Raw genomic sequence first — 27,248 nt, 5'->3', positions numbered from 1 at the left:
CTCTCTTGTCAAAGGCCATTAAAAGGGATGCCAATCTCTGCAAAACAAAAGTAAGCATTCAACTCTTAACACAAGAGGCCATACTTAAACTAGTCAGGCAAATCAGTGGACCTAATGTGGAATTTTTTTGAGGTTAAGATACTCTATTAATAGAGTAGACTAATCTTTTGGAAGACTAGAAATCAATTTGATTTTGTTTAGTAACTTTACATCTTTTGCACATGGAAGGGATCCCAAACACCTTTGAATTCTCTGATCTTATTAAGATGGTCAAATAGCAGAGAATTTTATGTAGCATATTTTAAATGTGTTAGTATTATTCTAATACGGGAATAGGAAGGCTGTATGTTCATGATGCAGTCAGATGGAGTATTTAAGTAAAGTTAGTTTTTGAAGGAAAATACACTTCTATTAGATGGAGAAAAACATAGATGAACGCTAGACTAAGGCAAAGAGTTGTGTTTTAAGAAACAGGAAGTGTCTGCAGGTTTAAAATAAAATAGATGATCTGGCTTCTGGTTTTACTTTTTCACTCTGAAAATAGAAAACGTGTTAACCAGTTACCCATTTTCAGGGGAAATAAAATTTGAATCCCAAATTAGCTCTGTATAACTTTACTAAACTGTCTTGAATTAGTTCTTTTCCCAATGGTTCGAGAATACAAGGTCTAATAAAGACCTAACTCTGAGTACCAAAAAGCACTCATTGTAGAAAGTATCTATCAATATGATCAGGTTCTTTGTTTACTAAAATAATCTATATAATTTGAGAAATAAACTACCATTTCCTTGAATTGACATTACCATCTCTTTTTCTAGAAGGTCCCCAGCCACTCGGAGAAGATTGTCTTCCTGAAGGTTATCTATCATTAACTCTGAGCTAGCCTAAAGAGAAATTAGATTAACCAATTAGATTGTAAGGTGAGGAAAAGATGCTTTTGATTATGATGATGAGCTCTGCAACTACCTGAACTAAGCATTTTGGAGATTATCTAATTTTAATTAGATAAAGTACTTTTTTTTTCTGTTTGGAATACTTATTACATCGATTTAACCTATTCGGCTCAACAAACAAATGAACACATACCAACAAAACTCAAACAATCTATTTTTTTTGTGGAAATATATCTGCTTGTAGTGGCGCAAGAAATTGAAAAGATGTTATGGGTGAAAAATTTTACCTGTGATCTCTAAAAGGATATATTCATAGAGCACATTCCAACATAAACATAGAAATCAGACCTCTGGAATACCAACAACTTAATGATCTGTTACTCTATCAAAACCCTCTTGAAAAAATAAGGCTTCACAATTTTCCAGCTTTTTACAGTCTTTTGTTAAATATATCTATAGGTATGCCTTCTTGATCTGTGAAAATAATTTTATCATTGTCATTCTCAGTTACAGTGAATTCCTGGCACTCTCTGAAAGAGCGTGCACGCTGTAGGGAGCTTCCTGCTCCTCATTTTGGATCATTGCTGACTCCGCCTTCTCCTAAGAATGGCAGCCAGTCTCTGTCTAGTCTCATTTGCTGAAGATGCTCCATCCCTGGGAGGATGTGGCTGGGGGAGAATGGGCACGCCTGATCTAACCCTCTTCGGCTTATCTGAGGTTGGGAAAGTGGTGGGTTTTGACACCCCGCGCAGGTTGGGAATTTGGATTCCTTTTTCAGAGTTCAGTCTTGCAAGGCTTCTCTCTCCATGATTACTGACTGCTGCAGCAGGGGAGGTTAGGCTGCCCTTGCTGAGGGAACACGGTGAGAATGGTAAACTTCCACGAAGCTTACTGAGCTCCAGGAGCTGTTCTCTGGCTTGACTCAAAGCCTCTGTCAGTTCAAAGCGTTCTTCACATTCTCTACGCACTGTCTCCTGAAGAAAAGTATTCTGAAAAGAGAGAGGGGAAAAGAAAGCAGACTTAGCTCTAAACAATGTACATAAGTAGATAGTTACTGACAATACAATTTGAGAACAGAACCGGAAATCAGAGGTCTGTATTCTTTGTCTCTATGACACTCTACCTCATGGGACAGACAAGTCAAGAACAGAAATAATCTGTGATGGTGGAAAGAAGTTGAAGAAAATATTTGGTTCAACCCTTGCAGTTTGCAGATGAGGAGTCAAGAACTGCAGAGACTGAGTGACCTGTCCAGGGTTACTCAGATGTTAGTGGTGCGGCTGGAGTTAGAACTCAGGACTTCTAATACCTAACTTCAGTGGGGTTTCAACTTCTCTGCCTCAAGTCGCAGACAGTATGCTCTGCACATGTAATACTCAATAGTTAATAGCTGTAGAGTCATTAAATATATTCTTTTGTAGTGAAGGTATACTATAATAACATAAACAGGTAAAAGTGCTTGAAGTATAAGATTGAAAGAATAAAAAAATCAGCTATAGCGCTGAAACAATAAAATCAGTTCTCATATGATGCTTTCTCAGTGGAACTTAAATAAGATGCTCATTTGCCATTCTGTAAGATAATATCCCAAAATAGAGAAGATCTTCTGCTATTAATTCTATTCATTCAGCAATCATTTACCAAGTTACTAGAAGCTGTAGTGAATACAGTCCCTGCCCTCAAGAAGTTTGTACCTTCGTAGGTTTGAGCAGAACTGACTTTTATGTCCATAATAGAATCTAGACCCAAGGTGAAAACTGTGGGGATTAAAATAAGGAAGAACTTTTTAATAGATCTATCTGGAGGACACTGAAGGGTTGACTCTCACTTGACAGGGATGTACTGAAGCAAATTTAAGCTTCAAATGTGTGACTGGACTAGAGATAATTAAGTCTCCTCGAAATTCTGAAATTCTGCATTTCTAGTTGAGGTATTACCTATGTTTTGTCTATGGAATTCATCAAAATTATTTCAAGTCCCATGGTAAGAATTAAGCCTTGGATCTCCCCAGTGTCCTGACATTCATGTCTTTATGATGTCAAGAATGAGGCTGAAAAGTAAATAATTCAAAGCAGTATCCTAGTAAGTAAACACAAGTAAAATGAGTGTGCTATAGGATTCATCAACTCAAAAATGAATTTCCATTAGGTTAGCTTGTTTGTAAAAACAGCCAAGGCATTCCCAAGTCTGCTTCTTAGTGGAAAACATCCTCCCTAAGGGTTGACTGACTAATCTGCTGTCAGAAGAACTAAATAACAAAGCACCAGGGAAAGTAGTATCTTCCTGTTTTTGAGTTTCTCATGATTATAGACAGAACTCTATTCAATTCCAAATTTGGTAATCAAAATGGAAAAATATGGAGCAATTCCAGATTAGCCAATTGCACAGTAATTTTCTATAAAAGCTTCATTCCTGGGTCAAACAAATACTCATCATTTACATATACGATTTATTTACTACATGACACACATTTAAAAAAAATCATGGGTTAATCACTTGCTTCCAGTTATTTTTATTTTTTGGAGGAACTGGAGAGAGCAAGGATGGTGTCTGTGGCTTTATCACCTAGTTCTCATTAACTCTAGTGGAAACAGTTGTGGAAAAGGCAGGGGAGGAGGGAATAGAGAGGAAGATTAACAAGGCGCCATGTTAGGTGTCATCTTATTTCCTGCTCCCAACAATTATATCTGACGAATAAAGACACTGAAGCTCACACTGTTATGTAACTTGCTGAGAGTAACTCCACTCTGAAGTAGTAGCCCTGCTCACTTTCAGAGACCTGCTCCATGCTGCCTATGCCTAAATTAGTTGTCTAATTCATTACGTCAAACATGCAGGGACCATTTTGTTCCCAGGACACTGAAAAAAAAAAAACAAAAGCACAGCAGGACATTTTCATCTGGTTTTGCCCAGGTTTTCTAAGTTCTATTAATCAAAGTTTCTTTTAAACTGGGGGAAAGACCCAATCCATTATATTTTTTGCCTACTAGTAGAGTAAGCTGGCAACGTGTTGGAGTTATTAAAGTGGTGTATTAGTCCATTCTTGCATTGCTCTAAAGAAATACCTGAGACTGGGCAATTTATAAAGAAAAGAGATTCAACTGGCTCATGATTCTGCAGCCTGTACAGGAAGCTTAGCAACTTTTGCTTCTAGGGAGGCCTCAGGAAGCTTTTAGTCATGGTGGAAGGCAAAGGGATAATGATGCATCTTACATGGCGGGAGCAGGAGCAAGAGAGTTGGGGGGAGGCACTACACACTTTAAACAACCAGATCTCATGAGAACTCATTCAGTATCACAAGAACAGCACCAACAGGATGGTGCTAAACCATTCATGAGAAACTGCCCCTATGATCCAAACACCTCCCACCAGGCCCCACCTCCAACACTGGCGATTACAATTTGACATGAGATTTGGGTGGGGACACAGATCCAAACCATATCAAGTGGCTTGGTTTTCAATAAATTAGTATAAAAATATCACTAATTAAGAAAGCAATGAGAAATAGTTAATTTTATTTGAATATGTAAAAGAAAAAAAAGCAATGAAAAATGAGGCCAACATATCACTGACATGAATAACAGGCACAACAATATGGAATGATAAAGTGATGGAGGATGTGATGACAAGAGCTCTTCTTAAAAGAAAAATAAAATTCAATCAATTTACTAAGATTAAATTCAAGTCTCAAAGGAAAGGAGTAATGATCTGGAGAAAACAACCAAAAAGCAAGTCACATAAAAGCTATTTCAGGCAAGTGACATTCCACTAAGGAGAACATGAAAAGGTAGAGTGAGCCAAAAGATGTCCTCATAGCAAGTTCAATGGGAGCAAAGTCCTGGCAGACTCCAAGCTGAACTGTGCACCCATGCTTTATACCCAGTGAAGTCTGAATCAGTCATGGAAGGATCAGATTACACAGTTTCCACCAACACTGACTAGACATATTCCAAAGTAAGTGAATGGGGCCAGCCAGCGAGGTGGGGGAAGAGCTGCTGACTGTCTGGGGCCCGCTGCTCTGCAACTCATCTTTCTTCAAGGTTATTAGCTTGCAAGACAAAGGATTAATTCTCTTTCTTCTATTAGTTCCCAAACCAGAAGGACCCCTGAATTGAAAATAGGATCCAAAATTGATACTTCTATTCTTTTCTGTGCCAAAACATTATGAAATGTTAGGTGAACCTCACAATATCTTCATATCATCTGCCACCATTACCTCCTCCTCTAAAATTGAGATTATAACTCTGTTTTGTTCAATAGGCAATTCAGATTTATAATCTATTCAATTATGGGATTAAAAAATGAAAATAAAACAATGGAAATATAGGGGATTGCTATTTCAGGGGTGTAGTCTGATAAGGCATGACTAGAGGATATGTGGATGTGCCTAGAGTAAGTATACACATTAGTGGAAAATTCCATCATATGTGAAAAGAATCATCTGCTAGTGGTTAGTTTTCAGCAATTTAGTCAAGATTAAGGTTGGATTGTTGCAGAATTTTAATGTGTTTTCACTGAGCAACAAGGACAAATGTGCAAGATGAAATATGTTCAGTAAGACTGAAAATCATGCACAATATTCTATGTTTTAGATAAAATTATCTTTGGCCATAGTTTAACATGGCAAAAATAGAATCATTGGATTGTAACTAGACTGGAAGTCAAAATGGAAAGGAAGGCATGAGCCAGGTGAAGAAGGGGCAATGAGGTTTTCAAGGCAGAGTGGCCAGTGAGAGAAGGAGAGGCACACCTTGGGATGAAATATGGCTTAATATGACTCAGGCAGGTGCACACGGGGAGGAGAGACCAGGACTGATATAGGGAAGAGTGAGCAGAGTCAGATCAAGAGAAAATTTATTAGTGTGCTAATACTAGGGTTTTGACTTAATCCTGAGGCTCATATGGAGTCATTGAAAGTTTATTTCAAGCAGATGGCTGGCATGATCAAATCTGCATGAAAGGAAGATCCCTTTGCCAGCTTTGTGGAAAACAGCCTGAAGTTGAGCAAGATGGGAGCGAGGGAGGACAGTAGGAGCCCCAAATTTTCATGGAGGAAGTCCTTATCTCAAGTGACCCTTGGGTCAGGTGGTCTAGGCAGGGGAGAACTAGGCATTCCTGCATCCTTAAGTTCTGCTGATTGGTGGTGAGCATGATCTATAGATATCACTACAACATTTTCAGAATAAACCCACTTTGAATGGGCTTAAAATATGGCTTAATTGCCCTCCCCCTGAGAAGGAAAATGTCAAAATGAAAATATAAATTAGTTCACCATATGTTTGAAATTTCTAATATTAAAAAGTGGCCAATTTTCCCTACTCCTTGCAATGTAAGAGTGGTTTATTTTTATATTTGTTTTCCTTTTTATTCTTAGAGGCAGCTGGGTTGCTTTAAATTCCAAAAACAGTGGAAGAAGGGAGAGAAGGTTTTACTGTGTAACTTGATTGTTCTGAAGGTAAGACTCCCATCTGCAACGGGAATCAGCTGTATTTGGCACAATTTTGGGGGGAACATGCCAGGAAAGCAAGTCCTCTTCAGTGAAGAACAATCACAGATAGATGGCTTTGTTCATGCTTTAGACCCAGTAAGATCTGAATCAGTCATGGAATGATCAGATTACAGTTTCCACCAGCCTTAACTGGATATATCCCAAGGTGAGTGGGTGGCTGTCCAGGTGGGTGGGGAGCTGAGGTAAAAGGAAATTCTGTGGAAAAGTGTGGAAACCAGAAAGATGAGTGGGAGTTAGCAAAGGATGTTCCCAGCTTCCATTCAAAGGCTTCCAGGCTTCTGTTCAACTAATCTGATCAGTCCAAAACACTGCCAGAAGTTAGTGGAAATGGCCTTTTGGTAAGACAAGAATGAGAATCTGAAAAGATTTCCAGGAAACAAGTAAGATGGATGTCAGGCTGGTTGTTTTCAAAATTATATTTCCCTGCTTACAAACATAATAAAACCAATTGCAATACACATACCCAAACAAAAGTTGTAGCAACAGAGGGCAATAATCCCTCAGACTGATATGCTTCAGAGGCAGATTTTCAGGACAGAGAGGAAGAGCCCATGATGACAAAGTATTCAACATTTACTTTTCTAAGTCAATAATCCAACTTAATTTAGATTTAATTAGCACTAATTAAACATACAAAATTTAACTAGCACTAATTAAATATACAAAAATTTCTAAATATATCTCCTCATTCTGTCAACTTTCTGGTATCTTCCTCACCACAGAGACTCCCAGTCTGAGCCCCCTTCTGCCCCATGGCCCAAGGCTAAGGTTCTCAGGTTCTCAGTTCACTCATCCTCCCTGCCAACCAAGCCTAGGTATAGTCCCTGTCCCTAAAAGCTTTCTTGATCCTCCCCATGTTTCCTGCTGGAGGTTGGAGAACCTCCCTTTACCCTCTTACTCTTTAAAAAAGACGTAAATATTCTAATTTTATTATATCCCCAAACTGAGAACTACTTTTTGGTAATTTACTTGCTGGTACTTTGGCTTCTCCATTCTCATAGATGGAATTACCAGAGAAGTGTGTGCCATATTCTGTATACTGATTAAACATGCAAATGTAATAAATGCTCACCCTAAAACTAAGCAAGTCCCTCTTGCAAATAAACTATTTGTGCTTGCAAATGCCATGTATTATTAAAATTTAATCTTAGAGTTTACATAAATCCGTCTTTGCTAGATTTGTTAATAAACTTTTTATTTTCATTTTTTGAGACAGGGTTTCAGGTTGTTGCCCAGGCTCGAGTACAGAAGCACGATCACGGCTCATTATAGCCTCAACCCCCGAGGCTCAAGCAGTCCTCCTTCCTCAGCTTCCCAAGTAGCTGGGACTACAGGCGTGTGCCACCATGCCCAGCTAATTTTTGTATTTTCTGTAAAAACAGGGTCTCCCTATGTTTCCCAGGCTGGTCTTGAACTCCAAGCTCAAGCAATCCTCCCGCCTTGAGCTCCCAAAATGCTGGGTTATAGGCGTGAGCCACCACACTTGGCCTAAACTTTCTTATGTAAATGGAATTTCTTTCTTTCTTTTTTTAAAAATAGAGTTTACATTGGAAACGTATTTTCAAAACACCAAAATGTTAAAAATAACCCATGATGCCAATGTTTTTAAAAAGTATGTAAGAAGTAAAACCCCTGTCTATCTCTTCCTACACTTCTAAGGTAACCACTGTTAATAGGAGGCAAATCCTTGATTTTTTCCTATCATCTTGGTAGCCCTGTAGAGATACACATGTACTTTCCTTTGTTTTTTTAAACAAAACAGATTCGAGATGCTAGGAGATTGTCGGGCAATAAACAATAAAAACAGCTGTTTTAATGAAAGCCAATGCAGATCTATAGTCCTTTAGCCTTACTTTTGACATCCAAAAAGCTCTGAAAAGAAAAAAATGCTGTAGCTCATCACAGTTAGTGATAAAATCTGACTGAACTGATAGGAGGCTAATTACAGTCTTTATTCCATTTCGTGTGAACATTCAGATGTTTCACTGCAGAAGTATTAATGTCATTGCATGGGGAGGCTGCCCTACATCTATGAGGACATACTGTACTTACTAACTTTCTAAAATTCAAAATAATTTTATATCTGAGCACAAAGTTTTCAGATAAGGGACTGTTGGCCTGTCTATATTGCATGTACCCTTCTTTAAATACAGTCTTTCTTTAGAGTCCTTGATAGTGTTCTCTTCCGGTTTTCTTCCCACCTCACCAGAAGTTCCTTTTCTGTCACCATCGCTAGATTCTACTGCTCTTCCCAGCCTCTAAAACTTAGGAGTGCCTGTTCTCAACCCTTTCTCTATTACCTCATCCTCTGGGTGATCTCATTCAGTCCCAAGGGTTAAGTATCAGCTACATGTGGAATTGTCCAAAATCGACATCTCCAGCTTGCCTTCCCTGTGGACATATTGCCTAGTCAACATCTCCACTTAGGTATCTAATAGGCATATTAAGATCAACATGTCCCAAATAAAATTCTTGATATTCCTCCCCAATTGTATTTCTTTTCTAGCATTTCCCATCTCAGCACTCTCTCAGTTGCTGAGATTCCAAGCTTTGGAGTTATCCTTGACTCCTTTTTATGCTTTCATATCATCCAATCAATCAGCAACCTCTATTGCCTTCACCCCTAAAACATATCCCAAATCTGGTGATTGGTCACCTCCTTCACAGCCTTGCTCTCTTTTTTGCCGTCTTCAACCTATTTTCTACACAGAAGTCAGTTATCCTCTAAAAATAAGTCAGATCATGTCAATTCCTTGTTCGAAATTCCTAGGTGGCTTTCTATCACACCTAGCAAAGTATCCAAAGACCTTATCATAGCCTACAAAGACTCCATGTGAACTGGCCCTTCAACCTTGGTTTCTATCACTATCCTTGCTCACTAAGCTCCAGCAGTGCTTGCTGACTTCCTTGTGGCTTCTTTAAGGTTCCCAGTATGCTCCTTGCTGCAGAGTCTTTCTATTACCTTTGCCTGGAGTGTTTTTTCCCTGGAATGTTCTTTGCCTCATTATTTCCTCAGAGTCCTCGTACCACCCCATCTAATATAGCACCCCTCCTTCAGAAAGTATCCCTTTTACCCTGATTTATTTTTTCCTTAGCATCTATAAAAACAACAAAACTCTTTACCTGTTAAATGAATGCATAAATAAGCAACTGCAGTAGGCACACAGGTGTATAGCTAATTTTGCCTCTGGGATTTTGTGGCTTCATGGAGGGGTTCTCCTTGCACTTAGACTTGGGGAATAAACAGAAGTGTACTAGGCACCTGTTACTAAGTTTAAGCTAGAATCTGCTTTGTCTTAATTTTTTCATTTCTCATAATCTGAAAAGAAAATCTCATTAAGGTTTATATTCTGTTGCTTTTGTGTTACTTGTAACTTTCCTGATTTTTCTTCAGTATTCCTTGCTTGACCTTTATTCTTGTCTCTGCCACCTTCTCTACTAGGTCCTTTTTATACTTTATTCCTTTCTATTATTTTTAATTTTTTTAAATTAATGGATTACATATAGCTAAAAAGTAAAATAATACTAAAACTCACAATGAAAAAAGCATTTCTTCACATTTCCAAGTCCTGCCTCCCAGGAATAACCATTTTCAGATCTTTAAACTATTTCTTCTGATAGTTACCCTCAGTACTTCAAAATAACATCATTATACTTCTATCTCTTTGTTTTTCAGTTTGGAACATATCTATTGACTGCATGGAATGGAAGATGAGGGTTCAGCTTCCTATACCAATTCCCAACGGATGCTGCTCCTCCTCCTATCCTCATATTTCTGTCACAATTTTTAGCTTAATCTATATTCGTCTTTATATGATTATAGTATATAAGCATATGCACATCTGGGCCATGTTATGTACTAAGATGACATTTTCTTCCTTGCACAGCTTCCATCCAGAGTTATTGTCTCATAATTTTTCTGCTTCATTTTCTGGGTGTTGATATTAATTTTTCACCAAACTTACAGAAGTGTAAATATCCTCTCAACATGTTCAAACACCCCATGTAAGCTATCAGCTTCTCTTTGTTCTTGGAGACATACTTCTAAGAACCCAACATTCTTTTACTCAACATTCTAAGAACCTTCCATTCTTTTGGTCTGGTTATTCTTTCAATCTGATGCACTGCTGTAATCCTAGCATTTCTTCCCACCATTATCTTGGGATTCCCTCCATCCCTCTCCTGTGTTGGATTCCTTATTTCCTGATTCCTATATTTTCTCCTTTATTACTTATTCCATCATTGTGCTGTCATATATCTTCTAACAGCTTTCTGAAAAAGGCTGCCAGGGTAGTATCATTTTTGAGAACTCTTAAGTCTGAAAATATCTGTGTTTGATACTTGACGGATTGTTTTGGCAGGATATAGAATTCTAGGCTGGGCATAATTTTCCTTTGGAATTTGGAAGGCACTGTCTTCTATTTCTTATTTCCTCGAATTTTATTTTCTTTTCTCCATCTTTTTGCTTTTTTCTTCTACTTTCTAGGAGATTTCACATCTTTATCATCTAACCCAAATATTGATTTTTTTAAAATTTCAGTCCTTATATTTTAATATTCACTCTTGTTCTTTTTTCATAGCTGGCTGTTTATGTTTAATGAATACAATATCATCTCTTTTCCCTCTGAGGATATTAATTATATATTTTTAAGCTCTCTTTTGCTCCCTGTATTGTTTTGTATTTTTTTCTGTGAAGTTCTTTTTTGCTTATTGTTTCTGTTCTTCACATTAGAGATGTTTCTCAAATAATTGGTGATCCTTGGCTGTTCGTGTTTAAAAATGGGTCCTCAAAATGTTACCTTAAGCTCAGTGTGCTTGTATACAGTTTATTGGCTGATATCCTTCTAAGTAGGTAGACTGAACATGGATATAGCCATTTCATTGGGATATCCCAACTGTCAGTATCAATGGGTCTTATCTTTTTTATTTATTTATTTTTGAGACAGAGTCTTGCTGTCACCCAGGCTGGAGTGCAGTGGTGTGATCTCCGCTTACTGCAACCTCCACCTTCTGGGTTCAAGTGATTCTTGTGCCTCAGCCTCCCAAGTAGCTGGGATTACAGATGTGCAGCACCACGACAGGCTAATTTTTGTATTTTCAGTAGAGACGGAGTTTCACCATGTTGGCCAGGCTGGTCTCAAACCCCTGGCCTCATGTGATCTGCCTGCCTTGGCCTCCCAAAGTGCTGGGATTACAGGTGTGAGCCACTCTGCCAGGCTGGTGTTATCTTTTGAGGCAGCTCGTTTCTCCAGAAGGGGCTCTTCCAATTTCTTTTTTTATGGCTATTAATACATAAGCCTGGTTACTTGTGTTCTGAAACATGAGAGTGTGAAGGGTACTGGGAAGTCTCCATACTTAATATACTCTTGCTTTATCTCTTCTGTCCTCAGGTTCGGTGCCTTTTCTCATTCAGTTTTGCTAGAGAGTAAACCCCTGGTATTCTGCCAGGATGGTGGGCAGGGGCTTCTTGGGAACTGGAAGGACATCTCTGATGATCTGTTTGGTCCTTTTATAATCTTTCAAACAGCCTTGTTTTCAGTTCCACCCTTACATCCCTCTTTCAGAGGCATAGGCATACAGAGATATTGTGGGTTTGGTTCTAGACCAAAATAAAGCAAATATTGCAATAAAGAAAGTCACATGAATTTTTTGGTTTCCCATTGCATATAAAAATTATGTTTACACCATACTGTAGTTAAGTGTGCAATAGCATTAAGTCTAAAAAATGTACATACCTTTATTTAAAAATATTTTACTGCTAAAAAATGCTACCAATCATCTGAGCCTTCAGCAAGTTGTATCTTCTGCTGGTGGAGGGTCTTGCTTCAATGTTGATGGCTGCTGACTGATCAAGGTGGAAGTTGCTGAAGGTTGGGATGGCAGTAGCAATTTCTTAAAAGAAGACAACAGCACAGAAATCACTTGAACCTGGGAGGCAGAAGTTGCAGTGAGCTGAGATTGCACCACTGCACTCCAGCCTGGGCAACAGAGTGAAACTCTGTCTCAAAAAGAAAATAAAAATTAAAAAAAAGACAACAATGATGTTTGCCACATCAATGGACTCTTCCATTTATGAAAGATTTCTCTGTAGAATGTGATGCTGTTTGATTGCATTTTACCCACAGTAGAACTTCTGTCAAAATTGGAGTCAATCCTCTCAAACCCTGTCACAGCTTTATCAACTAATTTTATATAATATTCCAAATCCTTTGTTGTAATTTCAATATTTTTTGCAGCATCTTCACAGGAGTAGATTCCATTTCAACAAATGGCTTTCTTTGCTCATCTATAAGAAGTAACTTTTTATATGTTCAAGTTTGCAGCAGTTCAGCCACATCTTCAGACTCCACTTCTAATTCTAGTTCTCTTGCTATTTCTGCCACTTCCTCCACTGAAGTTTTAAACCTTCAAAGTCATCCATGAGAGCTGGAATCAACTTCTTCCAAACTTTTGTAATTATTGATATTTTATCCTCCACCCATGAATTAGGAATGTTCTGAATGGCATCTAGAATGGTGAATCCTTCCCAGAAGGTTTTGAATTTACTTAGCCCAGATCCATCAGAGGAATCAATAACTATGACAGCTATCATCTTATGAAATATATTTCTTAAATAATAAGACTTGAAAGTCAAAACTGTTCCTTGATTCATGCGCTGCAGAATGGATGTTGTGTTTGCAGGCATGAAAACATTAATCCCCTTGTACATCTCCATCAGAGCTCTTGGGTGACCAGATGCATTGTCAATGAGAAGCAATATTTTGAAAGGGATTTTTTTTTTCTGAACAGTAGGTATCAACAGGCTTAAAATATTCAGTAAGCCATGCTGCAAAAAGATGTGCTGTCATTCAGGCTTTGTTGTCCCACTTATAAAGCACAGAGTAGAGTAGATTTAGCATAATTCTTAAGGGTGTTAGGATTTTTGGGATGGTAAATGAGCATTGGCTTCAACTTAAAGTCACTAGCTGCATTATCTCCTAATGAGAGAATTAGATGGTCCTTTGAAGGCTAATTCTTGAAGTTTGGCTTCAAAGCTTCTGTACTACAGCTATGAAAGTCCTAGATGGTACCTTCTTCCAATAGAAGGTTGTTCCATGTACAATGAAAACCTGTTGTTTAATGTAGCCACCTCATAAATGATCTTAGCTAGATCTGGATAACTTACCACAGCTTCGACATGAGCACTTGCTATCTTACCTTGTACCTTTATGTTCTGGAAATGGCTTCTTGTCTTGAACCTCATAAACCTACCACTGCTAGCTTCCAACTTTTCTTCTGCAGCTTCCTCATCTCTTTCAGTCTTCATACAATTGGAGAGAGAGTTAGGGTCTTGCTCTGGATTAGGCTTTGGCTTAAGGGAATACTATGACTGGTTTGATCTTCTACCTGGACCACTCAAACTTTCTCCATATCAGCAAGAAGGCTGTTTTATTTTCTTATCATTCATGTATTCACTGAGGTAGCACTTTTATTGCCTTCAAGAACTTTTCCTTTGCATTCACAACTTGGCTAACTGGAACAAGAGGCTTAGCTTCTGGCTTATCTCAACTTTTGATTTGCTTTCCTTGCTAAGCTTAATCATTTCTGCCTTTTGACTTAAAGTGAGAGATGTGTAATTCTTCCTTTCACTTGAATGCTTAGGAGCCATTGTAGGGTTGTTAATTGGCCTAATTTCAATATTGTTTTTGCCTCAGCAAATAGGGAGTCCTGAGCAGAAGAGAGATGGAGGACTGGCCAGTCAGTGGATTAGTCCGAACACACACAACATTTATCTATTAAGTTTGCTGTCTTATATAGGCACCATTCTTGGCACCCACAAACAAGTGTAATAGTAACATCAAAGATCACTGGTTTTGTGGCCATAACAGATATAATAATAATGAAAGAGTTTAAAATATTGCAAGAATTACCAAACTGTGACACAAAGACATAAAGTGAGCACATGCAGTTGAAAAAATGACACTGAGAGACTTTCTCGATATAGGGGTTGCCACAAAACTTCAATTTGTGGGGGAAAAAACCCCACAGTATCTGCGGAGCACAATAAAGTGACATGCAATAAAACAAGTTATGCCTGCATCTAGTTTCTCCAATTCCTGAGCCTCTCCAGGGTTGTGTCACATAACTAGATTTTCTCCGTTTTGGATCCTCCCATACCCCATCCTCACAGGCATTAGGTTTCAGTATTCTATATGATAAGTTATTTATCTCTTAGACACTTGCTTTTCATTTTTGTAAGCTTTGGCCAATATCTTTTTTATCAAGTGCTAACTCCTCTCCTGTTCTCTTTGTCCTAATGGATTTATTCACTTTTTATTAATTGACTGCCATTTTAGTGGCAATGGAATGAAGTAGAGATAAACATATGTATTCAATTCTCCATGTTTAACCAAGAGCATTATTTTCTATTTTTGAGTATCACTCATCTTCATTGTATGACTACAAGAACTATAGCATTTAAAACTACTGCTCTTTTGGCTCCCTTATGTGTGGTCTTCAAACAACAAAAATATTGAACTATCTGTACTGATTGTCCTTCAGTGATTGTATGTGAGCTGTTTATTTGATTTACCACATTCTTCCTCTGGATCACAACAAGGTCCGTAACAGGGGGTCACACTGTCTTGACTGTACTCACATGGAACCAGCAGGAAGGAAAATGGGCATCAAGAAGCACATGACCCATTTGGACTTGGTTTTATTGGTAAGTGTTATTCTCTAACATATTAACTTTCTCTCTCTCTCTCTCACTCTCTCTCCCTCTCTCCCTCCTTTCCAATCTTTTAATGTATCTTCTCAGGGACTCCTTGTTCACATTTACATTTCTAGCACAGTTTTATTTTCCATTTTCTCTTTTTATTGACCTGCACCCTTTGTTGCTCTGCTTTGCGACCCTTGCTGTTTCTGGGGATGCCCTCCAATAATCCCTGCTCCACTTAGGAAGCCCCATTTTGCCCTTTAGAGGCTTTGGCTTTCCTCTTATCCTTGAGAACTTTCTTCATACAATTAAAAACAAAGTCTACCCATTATTTGGCCTCTTGAAAGAGAACAGGGCTTTCCTCCTCTTAATTAGCCTTCTTATTAGACCATTAATTTATTTTCATTCGAATGGGAATTTGTTTTCCACTTAAATGCAGCTTTATTTCTCCAGAATCTGAGAAATTTCAAGTGTCTGGAATGCATTTTCAAAAAAAGTGGTGCTTTTCACTTTACATGCTATGGCCTCTATTCTTTTTGGCTCATAAATCCTATCCCTTTTATTGGCTCATTTCCTATTTTTATAAGCATATTTTGGACTCTGGCATGCTTAGCCAGAGAAGCAGCCTTAATTATTTACTCTTACAGTTCAGTTCGAATTAGTTAACTTTGAGGTGATATTTTGGTAACTTCTAAAGGAAAATCTAGTCTACCCTCCCCGCTCCCACAAAAGGAAATTGCCCCCCTAAGTATACCCTTAATTGGTTTTCTTTACCTTTGGGATGATCCTTTTCTCCTCTCTAGCAATGATCTATGATCATTTATATACCAACCCAATGTCTTATGTCTTTCAGTCCACATTTTTTTAAAAAAGCTTTATTCCTAAGTGGCTTCTTTTAAAAACTAATGAGCAGGAAGAGTTCCAACTGCAGCTCCTTTTGTCGATGAAGAAATCCACTCTTCATTTTTAGTCTATTTTCTCTTGCCAAAATCACCTCCAGAAGCCCCGTGATTGGAAGCCTTTAAAATGCCCCTTAATGATCCTTACCCTCCTGATATTCATATCTTTATGCAATGATTTTACCTCGAGTGTGGGTTGGACTTACTGATTCATTTGTAATAAATGGAATACAGCAGAAGCACTGGTATGTCTCTTCTGAGATTAGGTTGCAAAAAGACTGTGGCTTCTGTCTTGGCACCTTCTCTCTCTCATTCTCACTCACTTGCTTGCCCTAAGGGAAGTCAGCTGACACACTGAGCTGTTCTGTGGAGAGGTCCATGTGACAAGGAACTGAGGGAAGCCTCTGGCCAAATACATTCTGCCAAAAACCATATAAGTAAGCCTGAAAGCCAATCCCATCCTAGTTGAGCCTCTAGATGAGACTGCAGCCCAGTGGATACCCTGACACCAACCTCATGAGAGAACTTGAGCCTCTAAACCAGAGACACTCAGCTAAGCCATGCTCAGATTCCTGACCCACAGAAGCTATGAGATAATAAATGTTTGTTGTTTGAAGCTGCTAAACTTGGGGGTAATTTGTCACGTAGCAATAGATAACTTATACAGGCTCTTCATGCAAATGTTCTAGCTTTCAGTCTATGCTTTTTTATGATAAATTCTGTTTAGATCATTCTTTCCTTTGGATATTAATTTAATTACTCATGCAAAGTTTTCTTTAAATTCTTCTTTGAGAGCAGGAAGTGGCAGTTGTCAGTCTTATTCATAATTACATCACCAGTACCTCTCTAACACGTGCCTGGCACCCAGATAGATGCTGTTATGGGGTATGGAAGTTTGTCAACTCCAAATCTCATGTTGAAATGTAATCCTCAATGTTGGAGGTGGGGCCTAGTGGGAGATGTTTGAATCATGGCAGCAGATCCCTCATGAATTGCTTAGCACCATCCCATTGGTGATGAATGAGTTCTTGCTGCGTTAGTTCATGCGAGATTTGGTTGTTTAAAATAATGTGGGACCTCCCCCCCGCCTCTCTCACCATGTGATGCACTGGCTTCTCCTTCACCTTCCGCCATGATTGTAAGCTTCCTAAGGTCCTCGCCAGAACTATGCTTCCTGTTCAGCCTGCAGAACCATGAGCCAACTAAACCTCTTTTCTTTATAAATTATCCAGTCTCACATATTCCTTTAGACTAAGGCAAGAACAGAGTAACACAGATGCTAATATACATTTACTGAATTTGGCCCTTCCGTCTTTTTCTGTTTGTCCTAGTTTATAAGTTACTCCTCATTTTCTATATTGCCATTTCTTTTGTGAATGAATAGTTAGAAAACCTGCTAGTCTAGTTGCCTCAGTCTTTCTGTCCTTTACCCTGCTTCCCTCCTCTAGAGATTCACTACTGCTGTCTCATTTGAGGCAAATCAGCATCACTTCTCTCTTTCTCAGTGTTTCTCTAGCGGAGCTAAGTCCACGTGTGCTCTCCCACCTTACTCCTGCCTGAACTAGGGGTGCGGCTTCCTTCATTGGGGGGACCGTGCTGCTGTGTAACAACAAGAGAACTTAATCATCTTTTTGTCTTAATTATAATACTAAAAGAAAATTGAGTCCCTGGAGATTGTAACTGCTAAGTCTGTGGTCACTGTAAAATACAGAAGCAGAATAATAAGAACTGGGTTTCCCAAAAAAGGAAACATCATATCATAGAGATTCAAATTTGAATCTTGGCTCCACCAAACTGTCTGACCTTATGGAAATTATTCAACCTTCTTCAGTCTCTTCCTCATTTGTAACATGTAAATAATTTCTACTTATAGAGTTGTTTTAGGCATTATTCTTGATCTAGTATTCTACCTATTCCATATTTTATCTTATATTTATAACTCTTTGTAATAGGTTCACTTCATAATTACATAATTACAATGATTATGTAAACTTTCTATTTTGGCTGATAATTTAAATATAGAAAGACCATGGCATATTTAATTGTTAATAATTGATATTGCTGTTAGCACTTTCCTTTTATGCCTTTACTGATGCCAGTCAAACCAACAAAAATATTACTTCTCACCAACATTCAGAATCTTCCTCCATTTGCCTTTATTTGCTATACTGTCATCAAAGGGATCAAATATTGTAATGTGATATGATATTGATGATTAGAGAACAGATGAATTGTTTCACTATTTCTAAACTGCTCAGTAGTTCAGACATAATACTTTCAAAAATGTTTTCAAATCAAAATAGGTCTACTCCAGTTTGAATGAAAAACATCACTGAAATAATCATACATACATAAGAAAGAAAACTGACGCATGTATATTACCTTATAAGTTTACATTGATAGGAAGTAAAAACCTAAGGTAAAATTGTGTTTAAAAGACATAGTCTAATTTTTTTAAATGTATGCAGAAAGTTCTCTAAAAGTTTATTTGGCAACAATTTAACGTTAAAACAAATAAGACATAAACATATAAAGATTCCTACTCTTAGAGGCTTCAAATAGTTATTTGCAAGAAAGAACTAGGTGCTAAGGAAACTTTTAGAGATTATGTAGTTCACAGGAAAGCCAGGTCTGGAGAGGCTAAGTGACTGCCTAAAGTTAAGGACAGAGCACCAGGATGTGATTAAGGACAGAGCACCAGGATGTGATTAAGGACAGAGCACCAGGATGTGATTTAGGTCAGACTAACATTCCAGGACTCTTTCCATGAAACTAAGCTGCCTTTCACGTTTTTGTTTGTTTGTTGAAAGAACATGTGCTCTTTGATTAATTGCAAAGTTACCACTATCTGCTTCCTACCTCTTCCTGGGACTGGTTAAATTGCTCTATCAGTTGTGTTTGAGCCAGCATTGCTCTTTTCAGTTCATCCGACTTCTGTTCCATTTCCTTCCTCAAGTTTTCTGAAACTGAATCATTACTGTCAATTTCCTTCTTTAAGCGAGATTCAAATTCTGTAACCAAAGTTTTAAGATTTTCAATTTCTTTTTCCTTTGAATTAGATTCTTCAGTGTACCGAATATGGGATTTGTGAAGTTTTTCTTTAAGAGTGGTTACTTCCTGCCTTAGATCTCTTGTAGCGCCTGTGATTAAGTCAGATATCTGTAAGATAAATCTCATATTAGCTTGTAGGCGATAGTTTCTAGGTAACCACAGAATTCTTATGGTTTTTAAGAGGTTTATTTTCATTAATCAGTGTACTCACTTGATCAGATGAAACCAAACCCATGACGTGCAGGCCTTCAAGATTTTCTTTTTAAAAGACTAAAACATTTATTTTTCTACTTAAAACAGTATCACATTAATCACTTGGGCACTTTTGGAAATATATAAATTTCTGTGACTATATTAAGCTACAAAGGATAGCACAAGTCTTTTTTTTTGAGACAGGGTCTTGCTCTGTTGCCAAGGCTGGAGCACAGTGGTGCAGTGGTGTAATCATGGCTCTCAGCAGCCTTGACCTCCTGCGCTCAAACGATCCTACCAATTCAGCCTCTCCAGTAGCTGGATCACAGACTCATGCCACCACCCCTGGCTAATTTTTTATTTTTTGTAGAGATGGTGTCTCTCTGTGTTGCCAAGGCTGGTCTTAAACTCCTGGGCTCAAGCAATCCTCCTGCCTCAGCCTCCCAAAGTGCTGGGATTACAGCTGTGAGCCACTGTGCCCAGTCTCAGCTCAAGTCTTGACAAGTAGATCAGGGGACTGTCTGGACCTAACTAGGTTGGCTTTGGGATCTCAAAATGCCTGATTTTGGGGGAATGCAAGGAGGAGAGCACTAGAGTTATACTTTACCCTAACTGTACCAATAAATTTTTCTTTAACATAATTTTTTTTCTTTTTTGTATATAATGGCTGGAGGAACTCTAGATACTATGCCTTCCAGAACAGTACTGCCCAACAGAGCTTTCTGTGGTGTTAGAGATATTCTATGCTATCCAATATGGTAGTCACTAGCCACATGTGACTACTGACGGTACTGGTAAATGTTTAACAACCGACTCTCAAATTAAAAAAAAAAAAAGCAAGATTTGTATGTAATTTCCATGGTGTAAATACTCTAACCATAGCTCTCAAAAAAGAGTATTGACTATTGAGCACCTGAAATATGACTAATGTGACCAAGAAACTGAATTTAAATTGTATTTAATTTTAATTAATTTAATGGAAACTTTTGTAGCCACATGTGGCTATCATGACGGACAGCACAGTTGTAGAAAACACCTGAATATTCTGAAAATGTACTGCTTCTCAAGGTGGTTCCTCTAGATAAATGAATGAGAGAATAACTTGGAGAAGCTTTTCCTGATGGCATGAAAGTCTTTAGAAGGGAAAAGTCCTCTTGTTTTCTTTCTCCTTAAGAAAGAAAACAACGAAACAAGAGCTGCTTCTAATGAAACATATCCTTATTACTTATGCTCAATTATTGTCATGTTATAAATATTAGCACAACAAGAAACTAGCCCACTAAGAATCTGGAAAACATTCACAGACCAAGGTTCCAAGGACTTTGTGAACTGTTACATAAAAAGAGTTGTGTATCCAAAATTTGTTTCAAATGTTAAATTTACAGAAAGAATAACTTGTGTGAGAAGTCTCTTCACCGTAGTTCATAATTTTATAAATTAATATTCTATTATCTTCAATTAATCCAAGAGGGAAGAAGGCCACTGTCAGGTCTGCACAGTGGTTTTCATCACCCAGAGGAGAGCTGACACTGAAAGTATCTTTGGGAGAGGAGGTTCACATAACCACAAATATGTTTTTATTTTTTAAAAGGCAGTCAACATTTAAAGATCAGGAGGTTTCACTTACAAAATCCTGATTTAAAAATCAGGATTTATGACTTCTCTTAAGAAACTGTAACATTTGGCAAGTTCCAGCTTGCCTGTCTGCATTCTCCTGCTGATGGGATCCTGAACCACCCAGGGCTGCCACAGCAGTCACAGAGTGAGAGGAAGAAGAAAGAGGGAGACTCGGTGGAGCCTGGGGCATCAGGAGCCAGGAAGCAAGAGGTGAGAACCCTCTAGGGGAGGCAGAACCTTGGGGGAGCCAAGGCTCTAAGCTTGTGGCACATGCTCCATTGCCACAGTAGGATTTCACTTACAAAACAGAAGTTCAAAGATAAAATCACTAAGAATTTTTTTTCTTTTAGAGAAGAGGTCTCACTTTGTTGCCCAGTCTGGAGTGCAATGGTGTGATCATAGCTCACAGAAGCTTTGAACTCCTGGGTTCAAGTGAACCTCTTGTATCAGCCTCCCAAGTAGCCAGGGTATAAACTGTTATGAACATACTACAGGTATAAACCATCACACTAGGCTAATTAAGTCTTTTTTTTTTTAATAGAGACAGTCTTGCTATGTTGTCCAGGCTGGTATTGAATGCCTGGCCTCAAGTGATCCTCTTGCTTGGGCCTCTCAAAGTGCTAGGATTATAGGCATGAGCCACCATGCCCTATTAGATTATTAAGAATTTCAAGGTAGTATCTGCAGAGCAATAAATCCAAAGCATGAGGCCTTTCTGAGTGTGGGACCATGTGCTATTGCACTGGTTGTACACACGTAGCTGGTGCTGCCTGTTGTTCACAATGGACTACTGAAATGGATGTACCATACCTCCTGTACACAAATGTAGAAGCCATTAGGTCTTGTCTGATGCTTAATTAACACAGACTCTTAATGCATGTATTCAAAATGTTATTTCCCCACTAGGTCTTGATTAATACACATACACACACACACACTCTACACTCAAGTCCTATAAAAACAGGAAAACCTTAACAAAACCTTTAGTATTTAGAACATACTGTTTAAGAAATTTAGGGAGGTGTAATTACATTTTAAAAATATTTCTCTTCATTCAGAAATGTTGAGAATGAAAAATATTTGCAATTAAAGGGTATATGCTTTAGTTGTTGGGAAAATTTTAATTATATAAAACACCTCATTATCTTTCAATGTTGGATATTTGAGGTGTTGAAATATCTAGCCGTACTAATTTTTAGTCATATAATTTATGATGTTTAAAAAATAAGTTTATTCCAGTAGAAAAAATCCATACATAGCTGGATTACATGCTTGAACTTATCTCAGTTATCCATTCTGGAGAATTAGCCAAACCATCTTACCTGCATAGCTAAAACCAAGACACAGTGACCATGATTGAAAGCTACTGGAATTATAAATACTGTAGTGTTCTAAGGCGAAATATACAACATCTGCAGTTTCAAATCTATTAAATAATGATGAACGTCATAATTACAGACCTTCATTTGTAGTTCCTCTTGTTCTTTCTTATACTTTTGGATTACATCTTGGTGTTTTTCTTTTTCAATATCAAGTTGCAATTTTGTTTCTTCCTTAAAGAGAAGAGCTTGCTCTTCAAATTCAACCAAGTGTTGGGCCCTTTCCTTGGCAAGTTCTGCTTCAATCTAGAAATGGCATTTAAAGCACATGTAAAACTATTTTTACCTTAAAATAAGTACATTAAGCTTATTTTCAAACTCTAAGTTTTAAAATGTTCTGACATTAAATTTTTAATTAAACTATTTTAAAAATTCTAGTGTTCAAAAAAAAGTGTGACTTAGAACTTGGGCCAGAAAAATTGACCTTGTGCCAAATATTCCACCACCTTCTAAGACCTGAAAAATTAGTAGAGGAGTTACAACTATATGACAGTTTTCAGAAATACTAAAAGCTTAATTACTTGCTCATTTATACTGTGAACTCAGTCCTTGCCAGCAACTCAGAAAATTGAAGTTTTTGTTTTTAAGCAGATTTTGAGGGCCTTAGACTAAGTTCTGCTTAAAACTCAGAGGGAATACAAAGTACAAATGTTGATTTTTCAAGTGGCCCTTTCTTGATGGAGGTCATAGAAAGTTTTGAAGTCACAGATTGTCATTTTAGTGTGACTAAAGTGGGAAGGATGATTAAAGGAAAAGAGTCAGTAATGTCCGTACAGATGATCCCCAACTTGCAATGGTTTGACTTATGATTTTTCGATTTTATGATGGTGAGAAAGCAATATGCGTTTTCAGTAGAGACTATACTTCAACTTTTGAATTCTGATCTTTTCCTGGGCCGTTGATATGAAGTATGATACTCTCTTGGGATGTTAGGCAGTGTCAGTGGGCCACAGCTCCCAGTCAGCCATGTGATCATGAGGGCAAACAGCTGATACTGTACAGTGTATGTACTGTGTTGCCAGTATTTTTTAGATATTGTGTTTTCACATTCCATCATGTCTACAGATTACCCATTTTTGACTTACAATACCTTCAATTTATGATGGGTTTATCAGGATGTAACCCCACTGAAAGGTGAAGAGCATCTGTATCCATACTTTGACTCAGATAGAATCATAATGCTAGAAGGGACCTTAGAAATCCCCTAATTCAATCTCTCATGTTTCCATGAATTGTGGAAAGAATAAGCAAGAACTCTAGATGCAGATGAAGTTGAGTTTAAATCCTGGCTCTTAATCCTGGCTCTGCTACTTCCTAACTGAGTGATCTTAAGTTTGTGACTGTAACCCTTCCTGGTAGGGTTATAACGAGTTCCCTTAGGGGCTGTTATGAGGATTAAAGGAGGCAAAGCTTCTGTGTAAAGCTCTAACATGAGTAGGAATTTAACAGTCAGTGGAGAGTACTTCCACACTCTGACCCTTCAGTCTCTACTACTGACTCCATACTAAATGACTGACTGCTGGGTGCCTCACACCTCCAGAAACCATAACTCACTCCTTCCCCAGAAGGCATTTCCATTTTCAGACAGCACTAAGCATTAGGCAGTTTTTCCTGTAGATGAGCCAACATCTCTCTCCATGTGGTTTTTAACCATTGGTTTTGGCTCTGCCTACTGAAACAAGAAAGAGAAGAAATCTATTAGAACTGGAGTCATTTACTCCTGGGAGTTCATCTAGAGAGATTGGAAAAGGCAATCCCAGTGACAGTCTGGCTCTAGATTTATACTGTGCCAGGATTATAAACTCTAAGAGAGGGTAAAGCCAGGTAAATTGGGAGAAAAACTCACAACTGATGGTGACTGTGTGATTTAGGCCACCAAGACAGGGAAAGAGATCAACCTAAATTTCTCAAGAGAACACTGAAGCCAGGGTACAAGGACACAAATGTTGCTAAGAAAGTTAAAGGAAGCCCTTTACATTAAATAAAATACTGATGGAAGACTAGCCCCAGTGTGGGGTCAGTTGGTTTTATTGTACTGGGTATAGGACTAAGCATCTGCCTTAAGGGAATGTAATTATGTTTATACAGTACTGAATGCAAAGAGTTATTTTGGCTCTTTCAAAATAAACTTCTGGATTGTTTGGGATAATAGGCTACTGATGATCTATTAGCAACATTACAGAATTACAGAATTATTCAGATGGGCTGCTCTCAGACTGCTGAAGACAAAGGAAGTCTCAGGGGGCACTCAGAAAAAAAAGAAGATATTCCTCTGAATTTCAGGTACTTAAATCCACTTTGCCTCCTGTTAGCCATTTAGATAATTCACAGGTGCCTCCAATGAATTGTATGGCCCAGAAATCTTGTAACAACACTCTTCCCAAAGCCTGTTTCTCCCTCTTATTTCAGGACACAGCTCTACCATCCATCTAGTTACTCAGGTTAGTGACTGGAACATCATCTTTCATACCTCTCTCCTTTACCCTCCCCACCCAATCCAACACAAAATCCTATTCATTTTACCTTCAAAAGATGCTTTGCATCCATTTCTCTATGTCTCAACTTTCATCAGCACTTCCTGATCACCTAGTTCTGGCCACCATCACTTCCTGACCAGCCTCCTTACTTTCACTCCTTCTTCACTCCAACCCATGCTACTACACACAGCACAGTATTCTTTACAAACTATAAATTAGATTTTTTTTATTCCTTCTTCATGGTTTCTCAATGCATTAATATACCAAAACTCCTGTATATGACCTTTTACGGGGCGACTACTAGCCCATATGACACCTTTGTGTAAACTGACAAAGCACCCCTTCCTTAGATGAAAACAGTCTCATGCCAGTCATAGGACTTGATGAGCAGAGTACAGGCTAGATTCCAGCTCCCTTTGCTGCCTTGGCCTGTTGCAGGGTGCAACTTAAACACTGTGTATGGTGGCAGTCCTGGATTCCTCCAGTCTGACTTCCACTACTTTTCTCATTTGATCACTGTGCTTTGGCCACTCTGGCATAGATAAGTCAAGAATATATGAAAGGAGAAACCAAATGCAATACATTTGGAAAAATTGGAAGGTATAATATTAATATAAAAGTTAATAATCAATAACATTCCATTATTAATTAATTATTAATAATTAATAGTCACATAGTTCTTAATTGTTAATAGTAATCAATAAGTGAATAATATAAGCATTAATAGTTCATAAGATGCTCTGGCACTATTAATAAAAGAGCAACAAACTATTTTGAGAAGCTCAAGAAAAATGTGTATTGAGGTGCTAAGGTATCAAGTATTTTAAAAAATCTTCTGTGGTGAATTAGTAGAGCCCAATAGCTATTTTAGGACAAAACGACATCTTTCCAAATATGGATTGATTGCTCAAATTAAGACAGTGAGAATATATGCAAACTTGGTGGAACAAGACAAAAATTAGATGACAGAAGGACTTTAGAAGAACCTTCAAAAAAAGTTTTCAAAAATTATTATGGAGATTAGGTCAATTAGAAAATCAGCAGAGCTGAAACTGGATCCCTTCCTTACACCTTATACAAAAATTAATTCAAGATGGATTAAAGACTTAAATGTTAGACCTAAAACCATAAAAACCCTGGAAAAAAACCTAGGCAATACCATTCAGGACATAGGCATGGGCAAGGACTTCATGTCTAAAACACCAAAAGCAATGGCAACAAAAGACAAAATTGACAAATGGGATCTAATTAAACTAAAGAGCTTCTGCACAGCAAAAGAAACTACCATCAGAGTGAACAGGCAACCTACAAAATGGGAGAAAATTTTCACAACCTACTCATCTGACAAAGGGCTAATATCCAGAATCTACAATGAACTCAAACAAATTTACAAGAAAAAAACAAACAACCCCATCAAAAAGTGGGCAAAGGATATGAACAGACACTTCTCAAAAGAAGACATTTATGCAGCCAAAAGACACATGAAAAAATGCTCATCATCACTGGCCATCAGAGAAATGCAAATCAAAACCACAATGAGATACCATCTCACACCAGTTAGAATGGCGATCATTAAAAAGTCAGGAAACAACAGGTGCTGGAGAGGATGTGGAGAAATAGGAACACTTTTACACTGTTGGTGGGACTGTAAACTAGTTCAACCATTGTGGAAGTCAGTGTGGTGATTCCTCAGGGATCTAGAACTAGAAATACCATTTGACCCAGCAATGCCATTACTGGGTATATACCAAAAGGACTATAAATCATGCTGCTATAAAGACACATGCACACGTATGTTTACTGCGGCACTATTCACAATAGCAAAGACATGGAACCAACCCAAATGTCCAACAATGATAGACTGGATTAAGAAAATGTGGCACATATACACCATGGAATACTATGCAGCCATAAAAAATGATGAGTTCATGTCCTTTGTAGGGACATGGATGAAATTGGAAATCATCATTCTCAGTAAACTATCGCAAGGACAAAAAACCAAACACTGCATGTTCTCACTCATAGATGGGAATTGAACAATGAGAACACATGGACATGGGAAGGGGAACATCACACTCTGGGGACTGATGTAGGGTGGGGGGAGGGGGGAGGGATAGCATTAGGAGATATACCTAATGCTAAATGATGAGTTAATGGGTGCAGCACACCAGCATGGCACATGTATACATATGTAACTAACCTGCACATTGTGCACATGTACCCTAAAACTTAAAGTATAATAATAATAATAATAAAAGAAAATCAGCAGGGTCCCTTTGATGAAGTTGAAACAAAGTATTCAGGGAAGAAAAGGTGATGGCTGATGGCTTGAATGAGCTGAATGTTCTGTTTTACTCGAGTTAGAAAGCAAGATCTTCTTGCCCCTGAACTATTCTTTGAACTACTGTAGGTAAAGACAGAAAACAAGGAAGGAATAAATATATGGACAGTGGGAAAGAACAAGCACTGTAGACAAAAGGGAGAAGAATGATTGACTATTACTAGCTTTGTTTTTAATTTGCACAATCTGAGA

The 27,248-nt window shown here is 38.0% G+C and overlaps 1 protein-coding gene across 2 annotated transcripts in view; it reads right to left on the bottom strand.

Moving 5' to 3' along the window:
• Nucleotides 1-1,090: 1,090 nt before the first annotated feature.
• Nucleotides 1,091-27,248, bottom strand: part of LEKR1 (leucine, glutamate and lysine rich 1) — a 223,055-nt gene continuing 196,897 nt past the window's right edge. Inside the window, exons 11-13 of one of the 2 annotated variants that reach the window (XM_004037896.4) lie at nt 22,320-22,484; nt 18,859-19,158; nt 1,091-1,882 (exon numbers count right to left, since the gene is read on the bottom strand). In XM_004037896.4, coding sequence (XP_004037944.1) covers nt 1,472-1,882; nt 18,859-19,158; nt 22,320-22,484 — 876 coding nt within the window. In that variant the 3' untranslated portion in view covers nt 1,091-1,471. The remainder of the gene's footprint in view (nt 1,883-18,858; nt 19,159-22,319; nt 22,485-27,248) is intronic. The other variant, XM_055381886.2, reaches the window with a different exon arrangement.

The sequence above is a fragment of the Gorilla gorilla genome, chromosome 2, assembly GCF_029281585.2.
Source record: "Gorilla gorilla gorilla isolate KB3781 chromosome 2, NHGRI_mGorGor1-v2.1_pri, whole genome shotgun sequence".
NCBI lineage: Eukaryota > Metazoa > Chordata > Mammalia > Primates > Hominidae > Gorilla > Gorilla gorilla.
The sequence above is the reverse complement of the archived record's forward strand: the minus strand, read 5'-3'. Positions and strand labels throughout refer to the sequence as shown.